General features: G+C 41.7%; 1 protein-coding gene across 2 annotated transcripts; it reads right to left on the bottom strand.

Annotated features, from left to right (window-relative positions):
* Nucleotides 1–1,519: 1,519 nt before the first annotated feature.
* On the bottom strand, nucleotides 1,520–20,762 carry LOC137257630 (protein unc-93 homolog A-like). 2 transcript variants are annotated; one of them, XR_010954597.1, is made up of 6 exons: nucleotides 20,464–20,743; nucleotides 9,574–11,275; nucleotides 9,031–9,166; nucleotides 8,261–8,421; nucleotides 4,865–4,996; nucleotides 1,520–3,353 (listed from the first exon to the last, which is right to left on the bottom strand). XR_010954597.1 is itself a non-coding variant. In XM_067794960.1 (5 exons), the coding sequence occupies exons 2-5, from the start codon at nucleotides 11,263–11,265 to the stop codon at nucleotides 3,115–3,117; spliced, it is 2,199 nt and encodes a 732-aa protein (XP_067651061.1). In that variant the 5' UTR covers nucleotides 11,266–11,275; nucleotides 20,464–20,762; the 3' UTR covers nucleotides 1,520–3,114. The 2 variants fall into 2 exon arrangements, 1 of the variants encoding a protein (XP_067651061.1); XM_067794960.1 differs by lacking the exon at nucleotides 8,261–8,421 and having other exon boundaries at nucleotides 20,464–20,762.
* Between the last annotated feature and the right edge of the window lie 1,958 nt (nucleotides 20,763–22,720).

Genomic DNA, 22,720 nt, shown 5'->3' with positions numbered 1-22,720 from the left:
ATATTTACAGACCGTCGCCAAATAATTGAAATATTTTAAGTACGGCGTAAAACTAAACCTCGAGCTCTTCACCGATTTTGTTTTGAACGCGGGAGGTCTACCGCTGAACCACATCATATGAACCACATCATATCAGTCATTTTACAGCTGCTTCAGCTGTTGGTGCGCGTGGTAACAGGTGACTAACGGGATCGGGATGTCAGGGTAACTGACTTGGTTGACACATGTCATCGTATTCCTGTTGCTTATATCGATGCTCATGCTTTTGAACACTGGAACGTCTGATCTAGACTCGATTATTGCTGAATGCGTCAAAAACTATATTTATACCTGTTCACAAAACAGGTAGAAGATTTGACCCATGGGATGTCATAAAGCGTGTATAATACTGACCAAACTTCATTAATCGCAACTTCATTATTTCGTGAATGCAACGTTTCAATACTGATTCTAGTACAGTTGTCAAGCAGCAATCTGTATGGAACGCACTCATTACATAAAGAGGTTGTTATCCACAATATACTTAATATTGTGCGTCTCAACTTCTAAGAATAACACTAACACGTTACAAGGTGTGTGTGTGCTGATTCGGTGCTTTCTTGGCTAAAACCACTCTCAACACAAGAAATACATAGGTGAGAATACATAGGTGAGAAATACAAGATTATTCCACTTGTACTCGTCGCACGGATTGATGCCAGCTTAATAGCAGTAGCAGTTTCACCACACACCTTTAACAGACCACAGCCACCTTTCACAAATCACGAAGGCGAGCGTAAGTTAATAAGGTGACCTTAGTGCAGTGTTAAAGAATGGGAGTTAACCTTGGTAAAGTTTGCTTCGTGAAAGACTTCGAAGCCCCAGAACTTGTTCAGTGTACGTAATGAGTTCCAGTATAATCGTATTTTGGTACGACGTGGCCGGGAATCGAACCACCGAACTTCTGTCCTAAAGGCAGTCACACCATAAACTAGACAAGTAAACCCGTCAGGGGATCGAACCTTCGACTTGTCATTCTCTGGACAAACACTTTATCTGCTATGCAAGTAAACTCGTCAGGGCATCGAACCACCCACCAGCCTCTCACATGGCAAAGACTCTGTCCGTTTAACAAGTAAACCCGTTAGGGAATCGAACCACTCACCTTCCACTCTCCAGGCAAACACTTTATCCAATAAACTAGTAAACCTGTCAGCCAATTGCACCACCTTCCTCTCTTGACAAATATTCTATCCACTAGACAAGTAAACCCGCCAGGGGATTGAACCACCCAAGTTCCGCTCTCCAGGCGAACATTTTATGCACTAAACATGTAAACCCGTCAGAGGATTTAACCACCAACCTTCCGCTCTCAAGGCTAACAATCTATCCACCCACTAGGCAAGTAAACCAGTCAGGGGATCGAACCATCCATCTTCCACAAAGGTCGAAACCTGTCAGGGCATCGAACCACCGATATTTTGCTCTCCAGGCAAACACTGTTCGCTACACCATGGCTCACAAACACAAAGAAACTCAATCAATTTCAATATTTATTGGAACACATGGCAGTGAATACAGCATGTGATGTCATCTCGTGAACGAGCGTACAGCCGCACAAAACAGAGGCCAAGAACACGTGAACAAGCACGTGACTTTAGCCCCAAATTTCGCACAAATCGCTTTTGGCACAGTTTAGCTATGCGTTATGTACTGTCAGCAATTGCAAGGAATGAACAGGCACCTCGTGATTCAGTTGTAGTGTTACATTAGCCGATATGGGTTGTAGAGTGAATATCACCCACAAATCATTTTATGAAAATTAAAATATCAGCAATCTGCAGTATGTTTATACATATATATATATATATGTAAATGCATTGTATACTCATCTATAATAAATAAGCAACATTAATATAAAATATAACACAGATATGACTGGTTTGCCCTAACCATTGTAATGGATCGATCATGTGAAATTACAAGAAAAGGGACACAAAACGTGAGATTTGAAAAAACACAACTGATTGAAACTTTTTAGTTTTGAGATTTATGCCTTGAACCGACCACATTTCATATCACAGATGTCAGGAATGTGTACAGTCACAAATGATGAATGACAACATATCCGAATTGATATATCCTTTCTATGACATAGATATACTGAACAACAAAAGAAACGCTGTCGTACAAGTTTTAAATGTTCTTTTGAAACGTGACAAAAAAGAAACAGCTGCGTTTCTTTTGTTGTTCAGTATATGTACCTATGTTTTACGAGTACCCTTCGGCTGTAGCTAAGGAAATAGTTAACAAAAACATAAACGCATAAACATCAACTCAACAATGGTCTACTTACATCATAACCACAGATACATAAACATAAACAACAATACAAATAAAACAGTAAATAATCAGTGCCAAAAACAGAACAAATACTATTTGTGATGAAACATCTAGCATTCTCAGAAAACAAGAATATGCACTTCCAACAAGAAAAAACATATTGCAAAAGCACATTAAAGAGTAGTTTAAAATAAGACCCCTTGTAAAAATTAGTTCCCAATCGTCTCATTTTAAACACTAAGCACTGACTATTATATCTTGACATAGTTAGCTCATAGTAAATTCGGGTACGGGCACATTTTTAACTAAAACAGCTTGTCATTGTATTGCAGAGCTTCGGTCAAAACCATAAATTCTATCGTAAACGATATTGTCGTCATTGCGAGTTTACAAACTCACACAAGTCGTACCAGTAATAGGTAACTGTCGATATTTTACCAAGAACTGGGAACAGTCTACTTATCTACTTCCATAATGGCATCAGCAGGATGCCGACCGACAACATCCCAAGGTGCGTTCCTTTGGCACCGTTTGGTCCCATATCAGGAGATCTAATACTCCAAAAGTCTTGTAAAATCTTTCTGTACAATCGTCCAAACAAACTGTTTATATAGAGCATACACGCCTTGAAGAAACATGTCAATCTCTTCTCAACACGACAAGTAGGGTGTTATGCCGCTTCCTGCAATAACACACGTAGTCCCATGTAAGGACTCGAACCCGAGTCTTCGGTGTGAACACTTTAACCGCTCGACTACCCCATCGCCCTCTCAATAAAACGAACATGTCCATTCACGATGATGTTTCGCCAATGGCCAGAGTCTGGACTTCCCGTTCTTTCTTCACGATGTGGTCCGTTATGAGGTAACCCACAAGTGCCAACACACAAATCCCAGCCATGATGTAGATCTTTGTTGCCATACAGAAGAACTGGGCATAGGCAAAGGCAATGGTGGGCCCCAGACCCTGCATCACTCTCATACCAGTGAAGGCCTCCTCAAACTGGTCGGGGAACAGAACGCCCATCAGACCTGCGTAAAAATAAACACAATATGGGTCTTACGTCAAAGTAATATCAAAAAGTTACATGCACATATATATGCTATCTGTCTCGTACCAATCTTTCATCTGAAGAAGCAGTAAGGAGACATTCCGAAACTTTGTGTTCCTCTTCATGCAGAAGTTGACATTCATAAAGACTCTTCCCTTATGCGTCCATGATGAGTGAACGTGAGACAGTTGTGGTAGGACCCCGTTTCAACAATATTCTAACTGTTTCACGAAAGGGACACGAGAAATACCCACATTACCCACGTTACCTGTGTGAGTGAGTGAGTGAGTGAGTTTAGTTTAGTTTTACACCGCACTCGGCAATATTCCAGCTATATGGCGGTGGTCTGTAAATATTCGAGTCTGAACCAGTCAACCCAGTGATCAAAAACATGAGTATCGATCTGCGCAATTGGGAACCGATGACATGTATCAGCCAAGTCAGCGAGCCTGACCACCCGATCCCGTTAGTCGCCTCTTACGACAAGCATTGTCGCCTTTTATGGCAAGCATGGGTTGCTGAAGGCCAATTCTACTCCGGGACCTTCACGGGTCATTACTTGTCTGTAGTATGCTACCCTACCGAGAGTGGCCCGTATACAAAGAATGCAACCTCTTTATAGGACAATCATTTTTCAAAACCTTTTACGGAGTGAGTGAGACTGGGTATGGTTTCAAGCAGCTTTCAGATGTATTCCTGCGATGTCATGTCAGGGGGCACCAGGTTTGGCTCTAACACAAATCCCACATGTGTGGAATCGAAGACGTGACTGTTGAATTGATGGTCAACGATTTAGCCACTATGCTCTCCCGTCGATCCTTATTCTAGCCTGTGCTTGTGGCATTTTCAAAGAAATATCTGCGGCATAAAGTCATACGTATACTGAAACTGTGAAATGACGTCTCACCTAGGTTGGATAAAACAACAGCATGGCAAATACTTCAATACAACAAAACTCAGCCTGTGAAGATCCGGACCAGAATTGATCTTCAATAACATATGCTTGTCGTAAAAGGCGACTAACGGGATCGGGCTCACTGACTTGGTTGACACATGTCGTCGTACTCCAGTTGCGCAGATCGATGCTCATAGTGTTGATCACTGGGTTGTCTGGTCCAGACTGAATGATACATAGATCTTCACCACATAGCTGGAATACCGTTGAGTGCAGCGTAAGAGGCTACTAAAGGGGATCAGGCTCGCTGACTTGGTTTTGAGACATGTTATTGTGACCCAGTTGCGTAGATCGATGCTCATAGTGTTGATCACTGGGCTGTCTGGTTCAGATTGAATGCTTTATAGACAGCCGTCATATAGACGGAATACTGATGTGTACGACGTTAAATAATAAAAAAACGTATTTGTTTGTGTTAAACATTTTCAAAGAACAATCTTTGAAGTTGGATTATCTGTTTCGTGAAACAATTGTGACTGAAAAAGTTCATATGCCGACGGTTATGTCACAAGCAGATGCTCCCAATGTAAACTCACTGTTGCTTTGGGCCATCCAGATCCCGTCGCTCACTCCCCATAGACCAATCAGAAGAAAGATAACAACCAGCGAATCGGGAGTGGGCGTCCATATTGCCATCAGGGTCAACAGGCCAAGATCAACAGCGACTGCTAGAAAGAGAAAGAAATGGCACCACTGAAAAGCATGGCACACCCGTAGAGCCGACCCTTCACACAACCGTACTTCCAAATGAACATTGGAGAAAGAGACGACAGTTTTTGAAGGGTAAATGTCCCATTCTATGTCATAACTAAATTCACTAGTGGTATGAAAACCACATTCTCTGTACATTGGAGTTATCCCGCTTTTCGTTGGCGCAAGGCAATTGCCAGTGATGTAAGGAAGCGTTGATTTCTGAGCATCGTAATTAAAGTCAGTAGGTCATTAATCACAATGAAAAGTAAATGTGGTGTGTTCGCTCAAACGAACAGTGCTTTCCATTTAACTTCACTGAAATTTTATCAGCACACATGTGTGATTGAGGTTTACATATACATGTATATGCGTTTCAGCCATGAGGCGAGAATTGATGACTGAGCGTTAGACGGAAGCGTTTTCTTTAGGTTCACCATCGATGCATTTTGGATTTAAATCTGAACCGACACATGGTGAAAAAGCATCATCAGTTGCAATGATTCAACAACAAAAAGTAGTTTAGCAGGGCCGTAGGAAGACCCCTAGAATTGATTAACACAATACTTGTGTATACATTAAGCATTGATGTAACACTCTTTCCATGGTATCCCCTCCCTTGATCAAGAGAAGTTAACTACGGCACATTAGTAGAACTGAATGTACACTACATGTTGAATGAGATTCGGACCGGAACGGCATTCCCTTCGAAACAAATTGATTTTGGGCCATTCTGCCACAAAATGTTTTTAAAAATGCGTTTCCAAAGTGTGTCATATGCTCAAGTTGACCTCTAAACCTTCGATCACATATGTGTATTGATTTTCAGAAACACGTGAATATAAAAACATCCAGTAGGAATTCTTTCTCTCGCTCTCATACAAATATTCTGATACAATCCACTCATTCATAAACTACTAGCAGTAACTAACATAAACAGCTCATCCAATGGAAGAGTCTATTCTTGAGCAGGCCTCGGTTTCCTGCAGGCGACAGGGGCGTGTGGTAATGCAATCGATAACTTGAGGGGCAACGAGATCAATAATTAACGAATCAATAATGATAGAAGTATGGTCTGACCCCTTATTGACAGAGGATGCACTTGGCCGGAAGTGTCCACTCGGCACGAGACAATTACTACTTGGACTGGGGTTGTTCTGATCACTGCCCTAGGAAACGTGCATCCTTTGTCAGCGGTCACGTGGGCGTCACGTGATAGGTCAACAGTACTGGCTGACTCATCATATGAGTCATTGATTTCGCTTGCTGAGTTCTATTTCAGAAATCTTATTTCATCACTTAAGATGAGACCATGGGAACGGGCAAATGATTCGGGAGAGAATTCACTATCGATATACTGAGGTGTTGATGCAGAACCGGGTGTGAAACAGGTGTTCCAGGTAATCAACACCTGCCAATATTTCCGAGAATGGTTTCACACGAAATTGATTTAAAATTTTGATTCCAAAGAGGGTCTTATTCAACAACAGAAACCACGGATATGGTTTTCGTCAAATGTAAATTATATCGGCAGTTCCATGGAGATCGACACGGGTCTTCACGCCTTCTATTCTTCGAGAATTGAGCGTGGTTTCGCAACGAATTATTATCAAACCGATCTCTTTTCACATAACAATAAGCAAGCCAGTGGTGATCACTTATATCAAAGCGTCATTTGGTGCACTGAAGATACCGTATAGACTTTATTCAACAAAAAACGTTATTAATACATATTTTTTTTCCAAACTGCCACATAAATTGAAAAAAGGGCACTTTTGTCATAGTAGTTTTAATAGCATCTAGTCCACCAAATGAACACGACCACGTTGTACGAATGACAGTATTGACTTAAAGAACACAATAACAATGGCTCTTACTACTTAAATGCAACAAAACCTTGTAATGCCAACAAACTAATTTTCCGTTGCCTATACGTCTAACAATGGCTTCACAGGTTCAGTGTGCCTGGCGTTAATAAGCCGGAAATTCAGTGGTCTGGCGTTATAAGCCGTACTAACTTAACAATTACTTACTTTCATACTTACCTGGCCGATACTCCAACAGGATAAATCCTGTGAATGATAAACTGAATATTAACTAAAAGTCTATTGTTTGAAAGCTAAAGTTTAAGAATCTTAGTTAAAGGCATCATCTAATATGTTCCAGCGTTGGAACGTGTGTGTTCACCGTAGAAAATATCTCGCACAAAACGAATTAACTATTAGTGTTAACTTTGTTTCATGTTTTCTAATTTGTGGGAGAAAAAGGTAGGCAGATTGTTGTACTCTCGTTATCTAAACTGATTTCAGTGTTGAAAGCCGAACTTAGATGAAGCCTTTAATTTGTGTTATATGTAAGTAAATATATACATTGGCCTCACAGCTTATACATGTGTGAGTCGCTGTGCTTCTGATTAAATACGTTGTTTGCATAATTCGTATATAGGTCTACATCGTGTCACATTGCACTCCTCCAGATTACTTCAACAAATCATGCTTCTTTTTCATGTTTCAGTTCGGAAATACTATTTCCACAACTGATTCTAAACACACCGTAATGAAAATAAACAACACTAGTTACCAAAAGTAATATTATTTTCTTTCATGATTTGCTGAAACAATCTGTATAATACAGATTTAACCCTTTCATTCTGATATGATGCTAATGGAAATAAAAACATTTTGACTTGCATCAACTGATTTCGATTAATCAATCGAGATCTGGTACTTAAATTACAGTGATCGAATGTCCATTAAGGTTGAATCTTCAAAAAACATACATGTATTGTACAGACTAAACACACACATGCAAACGCACACGCATTTACGCAAATGAACACATGTTGAACACACACATACGCGTTTATTGGTTGACCGAAATGTTAAACATGTATGTTTTTTAGTCAACGCAGAATACAATCAGGTGTTGCAAGTCAAATCGGTGACAATACATAGGAAAAGTTTAATGGAAGCATCTATAACCCAAAAATGTTTTCATAGAAAAGCGGGACTTGTTTCTCCAATGCTAATACTAATCATAAAACAAATATAGCCTACATTCCCTTAAACAGGAACAAAAATAATTTCCTCTTTGTCCAAATCCACAGAAACTATCGGTTGTGTGATTCGGATCTGACGTTTGGTCTTACAGAGAAGACCCTGTGTTTATGTCAACAAGCAAGCACGCTAGCACCTGTCTCCTTACCGTCGTCCTAGGCATGACTGCGCATGCCCATTACTCACCAATCGGAAAATGTTCCCCTTTTGACGTCACTGACGGGGGACTTTTCGGTTAACGAGAGACATGATGGGTGGAAGACTTAATTTGATAGTCGCACTCAGCATGGAGAAAGGATTCTTACAATGGTGTCTTGTGGTGATATACCAAACCTAAATTCAAGAGACTGAAACAGGAACATAGCATATGCATTGTCTGATACATGGGAAGGCGGATAACTAGCCCGCCAGCCCAAACAAGGGCTGAGTCTGGTGATGCTAATGGCGGCCATGTAGGCGGCCATATTGAATCACCACCACGAAGGGGTAGCAAGCCAGCTATCCTTGGCGATGCAAAATGAAGGACGTGGAATGATATTTAATTTTTAAATATTTTTCGAAATTCGAGTTCTGTGATTTGATTTTTGGAATTTCGATCATGATGAGAGAATGTTTTTTTCGTCTTAGAGATTGTTTCGCAACCTCTGTTGTAAAGTTTCATTGTCTTCATAAACTTCTCACGTTGATTCTGTGGAATTAATATTTCTTTATTTCTGAAACTGAATTAATGATAATATGCAGGTGTCATTCAACTAGTGAAGACACGATCCGGGAGGAAAAAGATGGTGATTAATAGAGAACATCAAGTTACAGTTTATACATAATGATGAATGAAATAATCTAAATTCTGCTGATGCAGCTCCACGTTACCAAATGAAGCGTTTATCAAACAATTATGGAGCGAAGTACAATTAACCCTACATTATACAATAAAGGAAATACAATAAGGAACGTACCTGATCCGATCATAACAGTCCGGCCCACGTATCTGCACAGCCACCCGCTTAGGTAAGCACTAAGACTTCCCGATACACCCATACAGATGAGGGTGTACCCAACCATATGAACTCCCACTGGGCACGTCACAAATGCCTTAAGAAATAGATGCAAGAAGATATCATTGCATTCATCGAAGATCATTTCATGCCTTCATAAATACACTACCGTATTTATTCAAATATTTCTTTAAAAATAATTATTATTTTACCATGATTGGAAATACCAGGGCTGTTGCCTGTATTTACCGTTATTTCTTTTGAGTGAGTGGTTTTAGTTTTACGCAGTTTTTTGGCAATATTCCAGCAATATCACGGCGGGAGACACCAGAAATGGGCATCACATATTGCACCCATGTTGAGAATCGTACCCGGGACTTCGACGTCACGAGCGAACGTTAGGCTACCCTACCGTCCCATTTGTTTTCTATGAAATAATTATGACTTGTGTCACTCACTTACTCGCTGACTCTATGACAACAGCAAAGAAAAGTGACAGCTCACCTTTGCAATTTCACCACTCGCGAAGGCCGCCTGCAATTGGCTGAACAGGAGAAGCGGGCATAGCAACAGGAACTTTCGGTTCAAGGCGAACCTGCCAAGGGAGACAATCTGCGTCTTGACAACGTTGCATGATATGGTGGCACTAAAAAGCCGACTGTTAAGGGGTTCCAAGAGGAAGAAGGCGATAAGAACCGCCAACAACATGACTCCCGCGTTCACGCCATAAAGAACATACTTGGCAAATGAATTGTCAGTCGATCCTGTACTGCTGATGGTGTAATGATGGCAGTAATTCGCTCCGCACAGCAAATGGGATGGCGGAGATGAAGAGTTTAGTATCACAGACTCATTGGGGAAGGAATATGTGGATTGGTTGGTTAGTGTCTGATTAGTAATTGAATAGTTGGACGTGACACTAGAAGCGGTAGCCCCAGCAGGGTTGGCGTATGTGAGGACGAGGGAGGCAATGAGATTGCCAAAGATCATGTACAGTTGCCATACAAGATAGAAGATGCCGAAAAATCGACTGAGGACAATTTCGTAATCTTGTTTCTTTTTCTCGGAGTAGCCCTTGGCCAGAAAGGTAATATAGGTACTCATAGCGTTCCACATCAATGCAAAGCTTACCCCCCACAGTAAGGAGACTGGGGTCATAAGCCACATTGCTGGGTAGAAGTTGGCGGCTATGTACAGAAGGTAGGGGAGCATGGCTACAAGAAGGGAGCGGTAGGGGTGAAAGTTCTGGACAAGGAACGGGCTGAATACGCTTCCAATCATGAACCCCATGAAGGTCATAGCCAGAGATATTACTCCAACGCCTCCTTCATGGTTCAGACTCGTCTGGAGGTTGCGGAGAGTTCCGCTGGCGATGAAAGCCATGGTTATGCTAACACTGAGGGCTATTAGGTTGCGTGTGTGGCGCCCGCTTGGAACGATGTTGTGGTCAACATCGTAAGGACCATTCCCCTCTTCTGGAGGCAGCTTCGACACGTCCTTGGCGCTTCCGGGTAGGAGAAGAGAGCTAGCAACCCGTTCATCCTGAAGGTACTTCAAGGCTTTTTGACAGGCGAAGGTGATGTTGCTTGTGCTTGAGAGATCTCTCTGCGAGGACATAAACCCCGGGTGGTCGATGAGACCAAGGACGGGGGTCTCTACTTCTTTGACGAAGTTACGGATGTTGTCCGTTGTGTTGAGAAGAGGCTGACTTGCGGAAAAGTGAGACGTTACGGAGTCTGTATAATTCCTATTTTCGTAGCAGTCTATCACAACATCGTTGATGGAGATCTTTGGGGAAACAGAAATATCGTGGCTTGGCTGAGCGCAGTCGTGAACGATGGAGTCATTGTCTTTGTCTTTCAGAGGCAGCAAGAACTTTGTACTGTCTGCACTGCCGACTGAGTCGGTGTAATCGCTATTGCTGAAGGGGTCTGGGTGTACGTTGTCTTGCTTCTTGTCGTGTGATGTGTGTACAGGACCATTCGAAGACACCGCCATATTGCTGTGCTGGTTGTTGTCCTCTGATTTGTTACACACATCGGAACAATCGTCACTTCTATCGATGTCTGGCATTTCAACCCGCGATGACCTTTGTTTACTGACGTCTGTTTCTGGAGCCAATCTGCCGTTGTCAGTGGCAACGGTCACCGTTCGTGACGTCAGACTCTGACCATCACACGTCTTTCCCGCCACCATATTGCAGAATCTGAAACATAGTTATAGCCTGCGGTCAGTGTGTTAGCCTCGTTAACGGGGAGCACACGTTATCCGTTTGTTTATTGACCTACAGAAACCAGTCTACTATATGGATACAGTGATAAATTCTTCTGGGTTGCGAATCATTAAATAACAGGCACTAACATAATAATATTAATAACTAAGAATGGCGTACCACTGGCATCACATTTCGGTCTTCCAAACCGTGCGTCTCTCTAAGCTCAAAGTGATGTCCTAAAGTGATACTTATATGGTCAAGAGCACTCATAAAACAAAAAGGCCCCTCTCTGTAGAATGGTTCGGGCATTGGGAGTTGAGAGCAGTGTAGTAAGGAATCGGAGGGGGTGGGGGGTGGGGTAGGCGGAGGGGGGGGGGGGGGTGGCGGTTGTTGGATAGGGCAGCAACAAGGGAGGCTGTACATTATGGCCCCACACTCTTCTTTCCCAGCCTCCATCTTTGTAAAATAAATAAATAAATGAGCGGACCGACTCGGCCCACACCAAGCACTGCTTTACACCGTTGTTTTCAGTTACCAGTGGTGCTGACCTACACCTGACCTCTGCGGTGTTCATGAAATCAGTTCGCTAGTGGCCTTACTCACAATATGGCGGGCCCTGATCAGACATGTGACGTATGTGTGGGCAGTCTGGTCAATACCAGACTTAACGGATCGACCAGAAACTCGAATGTTCTTGCTGGGAGGTCAGCTGATGTTAAGTTAAAGTAGTTCTGTCTGCTGACCGCATCTTACTTCGTTGGCATCGTAAAATTCAATGTCTGGTGTAGGAACCAATTATTCTGTCCAATAACATACTACTGACATCGTGAAAGGCTATGTCTGGATAGGGTCTGATATATGGCCCGATATTCTGACCCATGGTCAGTAGCCGTAGTACTTTGTGCAGAGTTCCATATCTTGACATGTAATTGTAATATTCCAGATTTTTCTTACGTTTCACCGCTCACCTATCTTTCCATCCCAAAAGACTTTCATCATGTGAAAACCGTCAGTCGCACGAGTGAGTGAGTGAGTTGATTTGAAAGGCGTTTTTAGCAACATTCCACAATATCGCGATGGGGGAACACTAGAAATAGGTGTTACACAATATACCTATGTGGGTAATCGAACACGGGTCTTCGGCGTGAGGAGCGAACGCTTTAACCACTGGGCTACCTCACCGCCCCTGCGTTTTCAGAAATATTCCGGCGGACGTTCAACACCGCTTTGAAGTCTTTAAGTGTGGTTTTATACCTATTTTAGCAATATTCCTGTCATATTTGCGAGCATCATGAATGGCTTTCATACATTTTACCTATGTGTGGGTTGAACGTGGGTCCTCGACGTCGCAAGCGGACGCTTTAATCACTAAGCAAGCCCTTCGCGTCCAAAACGCCGCTTTGAAGAGTATGCCACTTAAATTACAGGCTGTCAACTCAATGTAGGCTTAAAACACGAAGTAGTGTACGTGGTAGAAGTCGACCACTTTGCTGTAAACCTGGGGTACGGAGATACCAAACCTACAGCCATAATCGGGGATTCGAACCAACCGGACCCGTAAAGATCCGGGTGCAATAGGACTTCAGCAACCCATACCTGCCCCCCAAACCGAATATGCTTGTCGTAATAGGCGACTAACGGGATCGGGTGGTCAGGTTCGCTGATTTGGTTGACACTTGTCATCGATTACCAGTCGCGCAGATCGATGCTCATGTTATTGATCACTGGATTGTCTGGTACAGATTTGATTATGTACAGACCGACGGCATATAGCTGGAATATTGCTGACTGCGGCGTAAAACTAAACTCATTCTAACCAACCGATGTAGAATTCGGGGTGCTCAAGACAGCAACTCAGCACAGCTGGGTCACCAATCGGACTTGACATACTAAAGTCATTTTTGGTCTCGAACCCTGCGAGGACGTTTGATTTGGCTGACCTCTGACCCACGTAACTGAACAATGGCACCGGTCGGAGCTGGCACAGTAATTACTCTTGTAACACACACAGTCGTTCTCATGTATACCACACGTATGCCTTGAATACAATACGTGGTCTACGTACACCTGGCTGTTATTAGCAGTCAACAACAAACATGTTTTGCATATGTCACAATGCATCCCTTTGAGAACGTACGAATCAATCATGCAGTGAGCTGTTAGTTTTGGTTGGATGACAACGCTCAGGTCGAGCCATGTGAGGAGTATGCATCAACAGGTTTATGACGAGTTATTATCGACTAGCATGTTACGTACATCGCCCGATGTTGTATACAGGTAAGCGTCGAGTCGGCAAATGAAGGTTACCATCACAATGACTTAAGGTGTATAATTAGCCTTGCTGCGAGGTTCGACTGAAAGCTATGCCTATGTCTGTTTAGCAATTCTATCTCTTAAAGAGGTGTGTTTAGGCGCCTTGCAGTATGTTACTTATTTTTTTCAGAACTTTTCATTTACAAATATCAATTATTACCATACAAACTTGTGCAAGTCTACTGCCTTATGCACAAGTACAATGTCACAGGTGATGACGGGTGTCATCTTGCAAGATAGAATCTGAGACTGTATGTCTTAATAGAACGAATAAACGTATGGTCTTTTAGTACTATCTTAGGCACTGCATATAAAAGACTTGTGGTTAGTCTTACACGGGACACCAAATTCATTCCTTAAAAACTTGTGGTTGACTAATGCCGAGCAATTAAATGCTGCCAAGGAGTCGTTTGCTTCACTCTCGTCCGCCATCGAAACTACAGTCAGGTTACGTAACTCTGAAGGGGTTGATGGGGAAAGAAGGAGGTGGGTGGGGTGGGGCTTAAGTTGATTTGCATATTTTTTGGAAATGATATACATTTTGAAACAGAGAATAACATGCTTTCCGACTGAGTGAATAATTTTACGCCGTTTTAATATTTCAGCAATATTACGACGCGGGTTATTTTAAATGTTTTCACTCACTGACAGCTCAAACGAAAATGAAATCGACACATGAAATCTCGACTAGGGATCGTGCAGTTTGTGTTTTAATCATCTACTAAAAAGTTACACACAAAATCACAGACAGGTGTATTTAGATATCCACCATCTGCAGTCAAATATATGTGCATGAACCAAAATCTTCACTTTCAACAGACACATACCGTAGAGAGTAACGCTGAAACAAGCACGTGTCGATTGCAGATCGATATATGTATATGACAGATCGGTTATAAATACAGCTGACTGACTGCTATGTCTGGTCGGCGGGTGCGCCATGTCGCTTGAATAATTCCGTATATGTCTACTCAACCAATAATATGATCGTCACCATGACGCTCTGACGACGTCAGTTTGTAAGCGACAGCTATCCCGCTGACAATCGATACTGATCGATATCCCTTTGGCGTTGCGAAAAGAAATTTGTATTAAGATAAACGGTGTGGTCTAGAACTTTTATTACATAATAGATTGGTTCCATTGACCAGAAATGTATTGGGTTATGTAATAAGAATCAATGTCATGAAAGTTATTAACAATTTGCCTGAGCATCTACTTTCACATTAGGATATGATAGTTTTAAATATGACAATATTAATTATAGTTATCGCCGATGAGAGAGACTATAAGGTGTGTGTGAAAGAAGAGGGCGGGGTGGGGGTGGGGTGTTTTAATGATTAAGTAAAGGTGGGTTTACCCATTTTTTCTGGGGAAGTGGGGGTCATCAGTTTTGTATATAATAATATGACCCAATACATATCATGTGCAACATGGAACAGGGGTCAATACTGATTTGTGACATGCAGAACATGGAGGGTGGGGAGAGTCACTTACTTTAAGTTTGTTTTTTGGGGAGATTGCTATTATTGTTTTTTGGTTTTTTGGGTTTTTTGGGGGGTTTTTTTTGGTTTTTTTTTTTTTTTTGGTTTTTTTTTTTTTTTTTTGGTTTTTTTTTGTTTTGGTGAGTGTGTGTGTGTGAGTTGAGGAAGGCGGGGAGGGTGGGTATGGGGGTAGGGAACACTGCTCATGCTTCTCCATAAAAATTATCATGATCCCCGCTTAACCTTGAATTATTAACGATGCCTACACGTGTGTGCATAATATGGAGATTACAATAGTATCAATAGGTTATCAAATTATACAACTGCTTAACCCTATCAAGTCTATCAACATCTGGTTTAGAATGAGTCCATCGTCGCCTGAGAGCCATGACAATGTCAGTCACTGTCAAAACATGACAGAATTGTCGCGATCGACAACAGGTTACCATGACAACTTCTAAATCCGACCACACACCTGCTAGAAGGAAGGAAAGTAGTTTCCACAGTTATAGGAAACAGTGCTTTCACATCCAGTTGAGCTCAGTCACTAAATATACGCTTTTGATAGAAACAAACATGTCTTTAAATTTAAACAAGTTGAGATTATTTTAAATCGGGGTTTCACTACGTGAATTCGTGGAAAATCTAGACTTGCTACATCTAGAGTCATGGTATGTAGTAAAGGTTGGGGAGAAGAGTACTATACAAGGCTAAGAGACTGAGGTAGAATACACACCAATATGTTTGTGTGTTTGTGAGTGGGCGAAATCTGGTCTCTGTGTGCGAGTGTGTGTCTGTCTGAGTGTTCGCGTGCATGAGAGAGAGAGAGAGAAAGAGAGAGAGTGCCTGCGTGTGAAAGTGTGTGTTTGCATGAGTGAGTGTCTCGTGATCACTTCCATCTGTCATTGTGTGCTACACGTCAAGCAGCTGTAAACGAATGCTTCATCCCTCGACTACGCAGACATATATACTGTCACAAACAGTATGTACCAACGACCGTCTACTGTATCAAAACTTCAGCTACACCTGACATACATCTATTAACACATCTCCTTGACCCACGAAGGGTCACAGTCCGAGTATAACAATAAATACTGTTCCAATACGCATGGCCAGTCCCCGAGACCTGTTTTCTGTTTCTATATATACATTCCATCCGATATTCCATGGTGAGAAGCCATGTAGTGCGTATGGGTGGTTGAGCGCTGTGGTCGTGTGTCAACGCCCGGCGGGTCGACATATGTTTCCTCAGCCATTGTTACATTCCTTTTGGAGAATATCTTCTTTTTGATTTAACCTAATTTGTAGTTTCGGTGTTGTGTTTGTTTATCAGTCTACATGTACCTACTTTTCCAATGCAATCATTTTGGTATAGGTTTCAATGTTCTATTCTTTACTATGTTACTGAAATTAAAAAGGTTTGTTATATACCATTCAGAAACTGTATGTCACTTTTGTATAAACGTCCCAAAATGTAATAGATTCTGTCCAATCTTATCATTATTAATATGATATACATATATATGACAGTAATATAACTTAAGAGCATTCTTTATCACATATATAGGTCACCCTATTCGTTTAGAGTTTAAAAAGTGGAATATGTTAAAATTAAACCAAACTGTCGAAGTCGCCTCCCAATATTACCTAGCTCATTTTCGGAACACAACTGGTTCTGCTGAATTTGTAGTTATTGCAATGAATTATGTTTTGAATCGTCTTATGTATATTTCCCAGATGAAGTGAGCCAAACCAGGTTAATCGTCTCCATTAGTACAACCCTGAATTCCACATAGATGAGTGACAGGGCGAGTGTCGTTTTACGCCGTTTTTAGCAATATTCCAGCAGCATCACGGCGGGAGACGCGAGAAATGAGTTTCACACATTGTATCCATGTTGGGAATCGAACCCGAGTCATCGGCGTGATGAGGTAAGGCTTCAGTCACTAGGCCACGCCGCCCGTCAACATGAGGAGTTAAGAAATATATTTGTTTCAGATTATAAGCTATTCACATATGTCTAGGGGAAATATTCAGTTTTGCAAAGTTTGTCAACCTGCATGTCATAAGCTTATCTATATTTGTTGCGACCTCAGGATATGCAACGTGTATGATGTCACTCGGTTGTGTGCCGTAGTCACACAAACGCAGTTATGAAAGTGGATCGTGGAAAGTATAGGGACTTCAGCTGGTGCTAACTGATGCCGACTGTGGGCGTCGACCAGCTATGCACCTGTTCATTTACTCCGTAGAAACCGACAGAAACGTCACAAAAGGCATTTGGTACGATAACGTGTGTTTGAATGAGTTCATTTTCAACATGTGCACTTTCTCAGTACACACTCTAGTACTTTCGGAGATTGAGTTCCATCCAGGATTCGAAATAATGCTCTCAAAGTGAGGCACCTAATCTCCAGCACACAGAGTCAGCTATCGAACCCACTCAGCCACCGCGGCTGGAAGATCATTGTTGACAGACAATATAAGCATGATGCTCTTGTCTAGATAAACCTGAGGGTCTTCCCGTGCCCCTTGAACGCACCAGGGTTCCCTGCAAAGGTGTTCAATACGATCATAGCTTGGAGATGTTCCACGGATAATTCGAGTCAAAGGTGAATTTTGCACGGGGCTTGGGTGGGGTACTATTATTGCAACAGAAAATCAATACTAGGAGTAAATACTAAGTGTTAACATAAAGGAAATATAATTAGCCATGACCCAGATCCTGCTTCCCCGATTCATACAGTTCATTCAACGGCATGACATACTTTTTTTGTGTGTTGTTGTTGTTGTTGTTTTTTGTTGTTGTTTTTTTTCTTGTGTGTGTGTGTTTTCAGAATAAAAATATTTAAAGTTGCCTTGCGTGCTATTCACACGAAAGTGAAAGCTACCGACACCCCAAATAAACGTCCTTAAAGACGACCACACTGTTTCCAAGGATTCTGTACATTCAATATGACTGTGCATTTAGCTGATGTTTACCACACCCGATTTGCTCTGTGAAATATGAAAGTCATAGTCCTTGAACTTTTCAGAACGATGTTTAAAATGTTTCGATTCAACGAAGGAGAACGAATGGCATCTCGAAGGTCGTACAGCATACACAAACAACGTGAGGCCATTTGTATGCACACGAATATATACAGGTGCAACTTGGTTTAAGCTGGAAATCTTGCAGTCTTGCTCGACTCGTTCGTAGAAAGCCGCAAAAACTCACTCGGGACATCTCGGCCAATTCCGCAACCTACATCGTACCTCAGGCAGAACTGTAGTATTGATATTACGTTGTGTGTAATGTAGACTGCCGCGCCGAGTAGGTGCAGCTGCGCGAGAGCCCATCGAATGACAGACATAAACTGTTCAGTCTATAGCAGAATGCAAAATATATCTAGTTCAGCATATACGTGTACTCATAGGCAGATGTGTGTACACATCTCGACCACAGCCTGAATCTGTTCTGTCACGTGACACTCACGTGATCAGACTGATTCCAATACGGCTTGCCTCAGGCACTGACCGAGAACAGCTACGACGAAGCAAGGCGGAAACATAAACACAAAATGTCAGCTGAAATACACCAAAATGTGTCATTTCTTTCCGATTGCAGCAATTTGATTATGTGTCTGCAGAAATCGCTGTCTATTTCATTCAGAATTATGTATCTGCAAACACGTATGCGAACAGACAGACTTTCTCTAATTCCAGTCAAAAGAGTGGGTGAGCACTCTGTATCCCTCATCATTGTTTTACGCGGTGAAATAGTTTTTTTTTATTCACGGATTCCATCAATCATCGTGTCTGAACCAGACACCTATTGTTTTTAAGGATTATCACACTTGACAGGTTCATTAAATCTGGGTTGAGAGGAAGACTCCGATGAGACAGTCCAGTGATCAACCGCATGAGCATCGATGTAAGCAAATGAGATACGATTGCATGTGTCATCCAAGACACCAAGCCTGACCATCCGATCCAATTAAGCGCACCTTACCATACGCATCGGTTTCTGGAAACAAGTCCCAACCCGGATGTTTTGGGTGTGAATTTAGGGTGTTCGAATGTTTCCAGTTCTGTCTCTTTGACTATCGTCGTTAATTGGAACGGGGGTCTTGGTTCTGCTTGAAGCATGCGTTCGTCTGTGTGTTTACATAACAATAAACACTATGGACGCCACATATCATCGTTTGGAGTCTGATTCGAAACTCTACATATATCCGTCCAATCAGATTACACAAACGAACGAGAGATCATCTGAGCTAAGTTGCTAATACGATTACGATTACGTCACTTCCTGTAGGAAGCTGATGTGCTTTTTGAAATCTGGGCTCTTATTCCCGAAACGTTCGTAGCCCTAAGAATTCGTAACTTTGATCGTACTAAATGTGTTACGAATAAGCTTGGTTGGTCATTCTCAGAAGTTCATATTTATTTACTTGGTGGCGACTTAGCCGTGAGATGAGTTGTGTTTACTATTCTGTGTAATGGAGCTTAGGCTCAATTCGTTTTCGTGACATGTCAGATGTTCATTAAATTCAGTCATGGACACACCGGATATTCAAGTAAAAATTCAACATATTTCACTCTTGGATACTCTTTGTTATGTCATTTCTAAAACGAGTTTGGTTGAATCTGATGTATCAATCCATCAACACACGTGAGCTTTTGAGTGAACGTCGTGAATCATCAAAACATGGATTCAAGTGATGCGCTTGTACAGTAACTAAAACGAATTCAGAATTCAATATCAAATCTGATTTTACAATTGGATACTTTTATATAGATCGTCTGTGAATATGACTGTAATGAACAAAACAACTGTAAACATTCGAACAGGAAACTTGTTCCATTGAAAGGATTTGTAAACGGCCCGTGGGGGCTCGCAGAAAACGTAAAGCGGATACTCAATCAATGATTTTCTGTGACAACCGAGAAAACAACACTGTCGTAAAAAGCTAACTTCAAACTCACATCACAACGCGAAAATACATCATGTGCGCATTGTTGAAAATCAAGACAGTTTTATTAGCCTTAAATTAACGTATCTGAAAAAAAATCTTGTTACATCATTGTTCACATGAACTGTAAAAAATGTGACTTAAAAAGTTCTTGCTACTCATGATAAAACATCAGCCAAATGTTTATTAATATGATACAAATATTTCCTTTCAAAACGACGAAATCCTACGTTGAGAAATATGTCAAATCTGGTTCTGTCCAGTTCGCTCGAGCCTCGGCCTGTGCGAACAACAGCGCGTGCAGCAAACTATTGATTGACAGCCAAAACGGTGAAATCCGCATTTGTCACTCCTGGTTGAAACACATGTAGATAACAACATGAATGAAAAACATAAATTTGAACAAATTTAAGTGGATTTCTCTTACCTTAACCCGTGAAAGGACTGCGCGGGTGTCTTTAGGGAATGCTCTGTACAGCTCGCTCAGCGTTCAGCGTCGGTAGTTACCCCAACTGTAAACAACAGCTGATCAGCGTGGCAAGGCTTCTATGGCTGATCGTGGTATACACTGCCAGCTGCCAAAATTTTCTTTGAGACAAAGGGACCTTTGACCATAAGCGATAACAGTGTCGTTCGTCTCATCGGGCACAGTGTGGAAAATGAACGAATTCAGCTTGCACAACGAACTAGTATGATGCGTCAGTCTTGACATGTCACATGACCAAATAACACAATAATGATCCTGACGCGCGCCTGTGTGTGCGAGAGCTAGCGAGGGAAAACGCGATCTCGGTTAACGCGTCAGAGCATAGGCTTCGTATTACACGTGCGTGAGGACGATGGCATCTGTGAACGTGAGAAATATCCGTGATCGCACTTACAACTTGTTATACAAGGGAGGGCTTTAATTAAAATATTTGGTGTAGATTATATACTTATTTACGTGTTTTAAATGACTATGGGACTGTTGTTCATTATTTAATAGAATAATCATAATTCTGATTATATGTCCCAGGTAGTCGATTTATTCCAAGTGCATCGCGTTGTTTTAGTGCTTTTTTGTGTTTTTATTTTAGCTTTTTTGTAATGTTTGGGATGGAATGAATGAGTGAGTTTAGTTTTACATCGCTTTAGATACATTCAAGCAATATCACGGACAGGATACCAAAAATGGCCTTCACATGTTGTCTCCATTTGGGGAATCGAACCTGGGTCTTCTGCGTGGCAAGAGAACTCTTTAACAACCAGGCTACCCCATCCCCCCCTGAAGCAACTGGTTTTTAGCACCTCCTTTCCTAGGTTTTATTTCTAAGGGGCCATATTGCGGAAATATTACTGAGTGCGGCGTAAAACTAAACTCACTTCATTTCTCAGCGTGGGTGGCCCTGTTGATAACGCGATCGCTCATCGGTTTGATTCCCTAAAGTGAAACAAGATGCCATCCGCCGGATCATTGGGGTAGGTTGGCTTTGGTTAATTTGGTGATGCATGCAAGATCGATGCTCGTGATGTGAATCTCTGGTCTGCCTTGTACAAACCCGGTTACCTACAGAATGTCTTTATGTTGCTGTTATACAAAGACACGTAGAACGATTTTCATCACTATTTTGTACAACAGAAAAGTATTACTCCACAAAGACACAACCCTTCACAATGCAGGCACACATCATTCCCCAGCAGTTGTTCATCATTAACGACTCCATATTCTACATCACCGACTATTCCGGTAAAACCTTCACATCCTAGTGGTTAAAGCGTTCGCTGGTAACTCCGACGACCCGGGTTCAGTTCCCCACGATGTGTAGAGCCAAGTTTTCGTGCCTTCCATCGTGACATTGAGTGTCTATTGCTAAAAGCGGGGTAAAAGTCTACTCAGTCACATACGAGGGGTAGCACGATGGAGAGTTGATAGTCGTAGGCACGTCATAAACCTAAAACCATGGGTTCGAACCCCGCCCTCCTTGGCCATGTTTTGAGAATTGTCCAGGGTCGACATCAGTGAGATTGGATTTCACCGAAGTGAAAAACGTATGACTACTGCATAATTTCCCTCCCAAATAGAATGAAACCAAACCCTTTCTGCACTGTAGTAACCTAGGCAACCTGTTGCGATTTGCACGGGCAGTTTATTTATTTCAGTACCAAATTAGCACTACGTGATGACACCTGCTTTATATTATTTATCAATCATACATGTATATCATACCATGCATACAAACTGGCTATAACTGGCGATATCCAATTATTGTGTTGACTAATGTAACAGAATATTGTGAGCATATATTTGTCAGAAATAAAACTTTAGGCTTGTCACTGTTTTTGTCATTAATAGCTGTAGCATTAGTTGTATATGCTCGGGTTAAGCGTTCGAGCATTTGGCCCAATTAAACACAGTATTTGACTAACATCTAGCCTCTGAAATGAGCATATTTGTTTAAAAAAGACGATTCCTAACTTATGCTCATAAGATATATTGAAAAGCATCTCAGAGATCGTCTTCATTTACAGAATGGTGGTAATCTAGACTTGCCATACATTGTAGACTCCAATGGGTCTATATGGGGGAGTTCAGGGTGGACGAGTTGGACTATTTCTTTTTCAAACAATACACGACAATCTTTTCAGTACTGTTGTGTTCAGCCTCCTGGGTGTTTAACGACAAATAACAGATTTCTCCATTACAC

This window comes from Haliotis asinina, chromosome 12, assembly GCF_037392515.1.
Source record: "Haliotis asinina isolate JCU_RB_2024 chromosome 12, JCU_Hal_asi_v2, whole genome shotgun sequence".
Lineage (NCBI taxonomy): Eukaryota > Metazoa > Mollusca > Gastropoda > Lepetellida > Haliotidae > Haliotis > Haliotis asinina.
Note: the sequence above shows the minus strand (reverse complement) of the source record. Positions and strands in the feature narration are given on the sequence as shown.

Excerpts from the sequence above, each read along its gene's own strand:
- LOC137257630 (XM_067794960.1), bottom strand. The coding sequence starts at position 11,265 with ATGGTGGCGGGAAAGACGTGTGATGGTCAGAGTCTGACGTCACGAACG. Across the intron at positions 9,167-9,573 it reads CGAGTGGTGAAATTGCAAAG|GCATTTGTGACGTGCCCAGT; the intron begins GTGAGCTGTCAC and ends CTATTTCTTAAG. Across the intron at positions 4,997-9,030 it reads GACTGTTATGATCGGATCAG|CAGTCGCTGTTGATCTTGGC; the intron begins GTACGTTCCTTA and ends TTCTCTTTCTAG.